This window comes from Heliconius melpomene, chromosome 21 (genome assembly GCF_056956725.1).
Source record: "Heliconius melpomene rosina isolate 202511_hmr_F chromosome 21, ASM5695672v1, whole genome shotgun sequence".
Classification (NCBI taxonomy): Eukaryota; Metazoa; Arthropoda; class Insecta; order Lepidoptera; family Nymphalidae; genus Heliconius; species Heliconius melpomene.
The window spans coordinates 7,692,010-7,699,822 of NC_140409.1; the positions used below are offsets into that span (position 1 = coordinate 7,692,010).

Below are 7,813 nucleotides of genomic sequence, written 5' to 3' on the forward strand. Positions count from 1 at the left end.
GAAGGCACTTGAGTGCAATTGATTACATACGGTCTATTTCTAGAGCAAAGTGGAACTTGGTACTGATGTATTGTAAATAGTATATAATGAATACGTATTGTACCTTGTACCGAGTTTAGTACGGTAGGTCGGTAGGTATATTATTATTGTTGTTATTAAACAAAAAAAATATAAAAAAAATATAAAGAATTATGTAAAAAATAATAAAAATATATTAGTTATTAATTTGTTTATATATGAATAGAATACAACTATATTAAATTCGGTTTCTCATGCTAAAATTAGATGAAAGAAGCCCAACAAATATCATATTATTTGTATTTTCCTCAGGATCTGACGTACTCAAACAAAACATCACTTATTGAGTGTAAACAAGTTCTGTAACGTCACACTAATAAAACCAATCAATTCAATCAAAACAACGTCACTGGATGCAAGATGCAATAACAAGAACCTACAATTAATAATTTAGAAATCAAGAGCAAGGATGGATTATTAGAGTCATGTCAATAATTAATAACACGTAGGGGAAGGGAGGTACAACGAGGCCACCCACATTAACAAGTAACTATAGTATTATAGTATTTTGTTTTCGCTGATAGGAAACCATTTTGTATCAATCTTTAGTCCACTTTTGAACTAACATGTTATATATTTCTAACGATATTATGTATTTATTAAGGTTAAATAAAACTTAAAGAAAAAGCCCACTCTGACATTGACACGTAGATGAGGACATACTATGTAAGTGTTTAATACTTTCTTTAAATCTTTAGAGCATTGCGTGATTTGTCAATTAAGATGTTGATAATGAAAATATAGAGGAATCCTATTCACTACTGCCCAAAATTGGGTCTCCATACTGCCCCTACCCTAGGACATTTTGGTATTTTCATGAAAGGCTCCTAATAATAAAATTGATAATTTAATAAATATCCCAATATCTTAATAGAGTTTCATTTTAATTAATAAATATATAATTATTTTCTTTAGTGACCCAGTTATGCCCCCGCTTCCTCTACGTGCTAGGTACAAACTAGCGAATAATTTTGCTTTGTATTATTTATTTTCCTTTTGATATGATGAAAATATATGATATTTATTAAAGAATAAATAACATGTACAACAATCATTATTATCCTATATCTTATAAAACAAAGTCGCTTTTTGTGTCTGTCTGAACTTTCTAACTCTTCTTCTTCTAAACCACTCAACGGATTTGGATGCGGTTTTCACCATTAGGTCGAGTATTTCTCAGGGAAGGTTTATATATAGTTTATTATTTGTACATTCTTATGTAAATTAACATAAATACGATAAATGTGTATAAAGTCCTACCCGCTGAGACACTTTGGCGCATGCGCTGCTTTAATGGTAAATACTACATGAAAAAAATATACTGGAATATTGTTCCTCTTGATAAGATCTACAAAAAAGTCCGCGATGGCATATTCGTATCTTTTAAGAATAACGTGTAGTGATCATATTTCTGTCTAAAAATAGTAATTTCAATATATTTTTTATTGTGAGGGATATTTTTCCATAATGGTATTAATCCTTATCCTTTAAAATACTTTATTAAATTTCTACGTTAAATGAAGATAAAATTTGCTTTTTAAAATATTTCGAAATTGCGAATAGTTTTAGAGAAAAACGCATTTAATTATTGACACATCACGCCGTTCACACATCAACTGTATCGAGTCAAGTTTCACTTATCCCTTACTCTCAGCATATAAATAAGTATATTAGTTACGTTGGCCATTTAATGTAGATCAAAACTGTCTTTTCTGTTTTTCATTTTAATAAGTACTTTAGAAGTTGTTACAATATCAAAAAATCCTTGCTGCGAAACGCGCCTCGCGACGTTATGCTTATACAAGCGAGTCCGCCGCGCCCGCCTGCCTTACACGCATCGGTGGTTCAGTGGTAGAATGCTCGCCTGCCACGCGGGCAGCCCGGGTTCAATTCCCGGCCGATGCATTCTATTTAATTTTCGTCACAGGCAGCCACGTAGTACTAGCTTTTCATTAGGGACAGAATACCCTCTTCAGCATTAACCACAAGCTCGAAAAAAAAAATACCCGCCTGCCTCTATAGCAACGAAGATTTAGATGCGTTTGCACGTATTGGATAATTCGAGTTGAATGTATTATTTAATGTCATTTAACTATCTAAAAATAGTAATTTAAATATATTTTAATAAGTACTTGAAAAGATTAGTAGCACAGATTTAAAATTACGGTACCTACTAAAAAATCCTTGCTGTGTAAAACAATTGGAAAATCCTTATTGAAACTACGAAAATGCGGGTTGCATTAGGGTTTAATTAATTTTCACATTATCTTAAGTGCTTTGCAAACATACATTATATGAATAATCCAGTAGTAAAAGCGGGCGAAGCCGCAAGAGGGTCGCTAGTTTATTTATACTTTAAATTGTTTCTATGTGATTGTATATTTTTTTATGTAGGCCAAAGGAGGCTTCAAAATCAGTGTATGTACTTTTTATTCTTTTACGTTAATACTCTGAAAGTAATTTGATAAAAATGTATACTAATTTTCAATTTTCAATTTTAGCACGCAACGCATTCACGCTGTATCCTGCATATAGCAGCGTAGGAAGAGGGAAGGGTTACCAGAGCGAGAAAATGAAAATATTAAATAAGTCATTCCCCTGAGTGGGAATCGAACACACAACCGTCGCGTTTACAGTCACGCTCGTGAAAAATTTCGCTCAGCTACTAATCGCAATGCAATAGAGAATACACACATCGCTTAGCTATACATTTTGTATTGTGTAAAATATAAATAATTATGATGTCATTGAAACTATAGGTTAATTTATAAGCAGAAAAATAAAAAAACATGTTTGAAGTAAGCAGCAAGACGTACTACTTACTATCTTAACCTAATGGGGGATAAAGACAGAAAAACGAGTCGATCTTTCACGCGGTATCTTTTAAGTGTTCCTCGATAGAAACGAACATATCCATATATGCAATTAAAAATAGGTTATTGAATCTTTGTCAATTACTTTCTACAATGTCTACGGCATCTATTAACACTTGAAACATATCGGCTAGCTAAAGCGAATAATACTTATCAAATGATATAGCTTATTAAATTATTTGAAGTTACATTAAAATCATTGTTTGGGGAATGGGGATAAAGATGATAACATACCACCTTTTTGATACTATCAACAGTAACTTAAATGGAAAATAGAAAAAGGAGGGAACTTGTCAGGTCGGTAGGTTTTATATTGTTTCTTTATATGAAGCCAATTATAATTTACGCGTGAAATATTTTAACTTTAATATAAGAAAAGTTTCAATATTCAGTTAGTACTTATTTTACATCTTTTGAGATAAAAAAAACTCATAGTTATTTACAGCATATGTATATATCTATATATGTAAAATCGAAAAGTCTCTCACTCATCACGAAATCTCAGAAACTACATGTGCCAGGAATCTCAAATTTTGCATAGGAGTTATTTACAGGACGTAGGTGCTTGCTAAGACGGGAATTTGCAATATTCGACTTCTAAGGGGTTGTTTTTGAGGTTGAAACTTTGTATGAAACTTCGTTACTACAAATGCTAGGAATCTCAAACTTTGCAGAGTAGGAACCTCTTGGAGACAGAAATTAATAATAACGTAGTTTACTCACGCGAAGCCGCGGGCGGGCCGCTAGTATATATATAATTTGTGTATCGTTTATAGGTGGTTACGTAGAAATAATACGAGAGTGTGATGTATTAGCATAGCGGTCGTTAGCGTTCAGCTACTCAAGCTTGTTAGCGATCTCCGTAATATTAAACACATCGAATTTTATTATGTGGAATTTTTTATTTTTTTTATTTAAGAGTTTTTTTGTTAATAACTGTTATTTTCGACTTTTAGTTTAATTATTGCATTAAGCATTAATCATAAGAAATATTTTTAATCACTTTGTTAAGTAATTCAGTTATTTTATATGATTACATACAAATGACACTTCATTAAATTTCTCACAATTTTTAATTATTTTCAAACTAATTTCAGTTTACGTACCTACCTAATTACCTATTCCAGACATTTTTTTAATAGTTAATTTGTTAACTTAAGTACTAAATAAGTGCGTATGATTAATATTTATATTGTATATATTAATTAAGCGATAAACCTTGTTCCAAATTAAAATTAAATCAATTAAAAAAATTATAGGCATTTTGTATGTAATAGTCTTATATTAGTCTTAAGTAATTCAGCGGAAAGTGAGGAACGGCGTGTTTTAAAACTAGGCTAGAAACTTCCCTCTGCCTATCCTGCTGTGTGGGATATAGCGTGAATTTAGTCCTATAAATATTTAGTTATTTATATAGAACCTCTCACCAGTACCTCTTTTTCAACCGTAGGTATCAATGTCAAATATGCAAATTTTTTATTCATTTACATAACAAAAGTTTTTTTTTTAATTTTAAAATTTAAACATAGCTTGGATGATTGTACAAAGGAATTTGCTTCATTTTTCATTTACAAGTTTGAATATAGAATTAGCATTGTGATTTTGCGCTATTATCGTAATAATATGATGATATATCGACGGCGAAGTACCAATACCTCTTAACCGACATTTTAAACAAATTATCTTTTTTTTTATTTTCCAACTTAAATTCATATCTACTACATACATATCTATATATGAATACAATATAATATAACATTATATTATTGTTATATAAAATATTAAAAATAATAACATTTTAAATTCGTCAAGAAATAAAATAGGTTTTTTTTTAAATTGCGTAAAATTTTGTCTTTGTTAGTTCGATGTTATTGGCACTTCGCCGTCGATATTCTAAAAAATATATATATTGATTTAAATAAATTAAAACAGCTTCACGTAATATCCCGCATGTAGCAGGGTAGATAGAGTAGGGGAGGCGGGGTACCTGGTCTTAAAACACTCCACCCCCTACTTTCCGACGGCATTAAATACTGAATGGTGGAACTCAACCCCGCGCTTTGCCTAGTCAACAAAGCGAACAAATGAAAATATTAAATATTTCATTTCAAAATTTGAAGGTAGATTTGTTTGTTGCAGGAAAACTAATGACTCGTCTCTCACCACGTGCGCCTCTCATTCAATATGACATGAAGTTATTTCAGTGATTGCCCTATGCTTGTTTTTGGCAAGCATCTTGTTTAGATTCTAGTAAAAATAGACTTTATTTCTTGTACTTTGGAGCATTGATGTTTCCTTTTAAGATTAAAGAACGAAAAAAATATATATTATAGAACTAGTGCATAACTATGCAGGAACATACATTAAATTGCCCTAAATCAGGATCTGTTGGCTTGTTAAGGTGAATATTCAATTGCCCTTTAAAACATTTGAGCAACAATCTAAAATAGAAATCAATATATTCTTCGATTCGTTAACCAGAGAATGGACAACTAGTGATGTAAATGTAACTCGGTTATTGTTATGTTTTTGTTGTTGTTGACGGTTATGGGTTCGATACCCACTCGAGGAAGTGAAATATTTATTTACGTTTTCCTTTTCTTCGCTTTGGTGTCGAAGCTAATCGCGGCGTTGAGTTCTGCCACTCAACACGCAATGCCTCCAGAATTCGGCAGTGGGGAACGGAGTGTCTTAACACTGAATTCCCTCTGCATACCCTGCTGTGTGCAGGATACAACGTGAAGCTGGAATGGAGTATCATCCATCAGTCCATCAGGGAATAAATACTAAATATCCAATCAGGATAAAATTTTAAGTACTTACTAGTACAAAATACATTTAAAAGAATTTCCCTTACTCTAAGGTCATTGGTGAGATATAAAACAAAATTTATTAAAAAAATACTGCTTGTGCTTGTATAAGCAGATCGTACTTGATTAAACAAAGTTAAGCTTATAAATATTTCAACATTATTATTATTCAAATTAATTCATTGAGTATTAGGAAAATTCCTAGGATGACGTAACAATTCTAAAAAGCTTAGCGGTTTGTACGACTAACATTTTATATGACATTCACAACATTATAGTAATAATAGCCGCCAATACAAAATAGTGAGATGTCGTCAATATTAGGTTGATAACAGGTACCTATACATATTCACAGGAATAAGCTTATTTATATTTTTAGATACCTACTATAAAAAGGGGATTTTCCTTTTAATAAGACTACTTCATTAGATTAGTAGGTGAGTGTTAAATGAGTTTTTAAATCGATATTTCTATTCAGGAGCTATCCTCAGCATATAAACAGAGTTAATTTTGGTAGTACAGATATGAACGTAATGTAATATGGGTGTTAATAGGTAAAAAACATCTTGGCCTCGCCTCAGGCGGCTTCGCTTCATTAAAATGTGGAATGAGAAAATTGCGATACATACTTACACCTATACTGTGTCTTGCTCATATAATTTCCATTATTACAATAATGTTCCCTAAAATTTTACTTACTATAAAATCAAAATTAATTTATGTCATAAAATAAAAACTTTTAAAGTTTATTTATATAATAGTTACTTCAAAAGGTCGTTTATTTCCAGTGATAAAATCGAACACGGATTTAAATTTTAATATATAATTGTAATATAATAGAAACATTAGTTTTGACTGTGACAATAGCGATATTGACATTGGTTCTAGCGTCCGCATGGTTTATTTATGTCCGACCATGAGACGGACCAACCGCTCACTCGCCTAGCTGAAAATACCATCGCAATATCCAATTCAGGATTTTATATGGGACATTAAAATTCCTGCATTATTTTTCCTTTGTAACTAATATTAAAAATAACTATATAAATGATTGAAAAACAACAAGAATAAATTATCCAAGATTTTAAGAACGTGCTATATCGTAATTATATCAAGCAAAGAGGGAGCTTTCTCCAGTCTGTGTGAAAAAAACATACCTTTTTATTTTGTCGGGCGGGGGTCAGTCCCACTTGTGAGCCCATTTCGGCTAAAATATTCTTCGGCATTTTCTCACACAATAGTTCACTTGTTTGAAAATTCGCGGGAGCACTATATAGATGTGACGCGGCAAGCGGCTCACGCGCAAACTAGCGAATGATGGCGCCGGTGCGCGTGCGCACTTATAATGCTTGCGGGCGTGACGTCACCCCGTCAGCCTCCTGCACCCTGCCATTTAATATGGAAATATTGGAGGATATCCAGCTTGGTTATAGTTTATATAAATATATATAATATGTAGATATACAATATTATATAACCCAAATATTATAGAGAATAGACCAAAAATTGAGGATAAATTCATAATTAAATTAAATAATAAATGCATGCTTATTAAATAAAGTGATACAAAAAAAAAGACAACGCGAGACTGGTTTTTGGTGATTTTATTGATTTTTATAGACAAATAAGCTATAGTAAGCTTATTTGTCTATAAAAATCGTAATATATGTATATACTTACCTACAGTTTATTCGTTGACTGTAAGTATAATTAGATAAGTACATCCTTACTTATGTATCACTACCATTACTCACAAACTACACACAAAAGTCTATATAAATATATTGTTGTTTTTATAAAAAAATAAATTTATTATCTACATTTTATTTAAATAAAATTATTATCTAGGTACTTCAACTTAACCCGTTTTTTTTATTTAAAAGCATTACAACAAGTATTCCTTTTTTATCTAAATATTTTACGGGTAGAACAAAAAAAAAAGAAAAATCGATTGGAAATGATGTGACTATATTTTAACTACCAATCACTCAGAAATCAACGTGACATTGGCGAAGTGATACGTGCTCAACTGGCACGTTCGGAACGCCAGAT

General features: G+C 31.4%; 1 protein-coding gene across 1 annotated transcript in view; it reads right to left on the minus strand.

The window, feature by feature from the left end:
• LOC146527112 (proton-coupled amino acid transporter-like protein acs) overlaps positions 1–7,119 on the minus strand; it is a 35,934-nt gene extending 28,815 nt beyond the window's left edge. Inside the window, exon 1 of the mRNA XM_085205478.1 lies at positions 6,919–7,119. Coding sequence (XP_085061604.1) covers positions 6,919–6,987 — 69 coding nt within the window. The 5' untranslated portion in view covers positions 6,988–7,119. The remainder of the gene's footprint in view (positions 1–6,918) is intronic.
• Between the last annotated feature and the right edge of the window lie 694 nt (positions 7,120–7,813).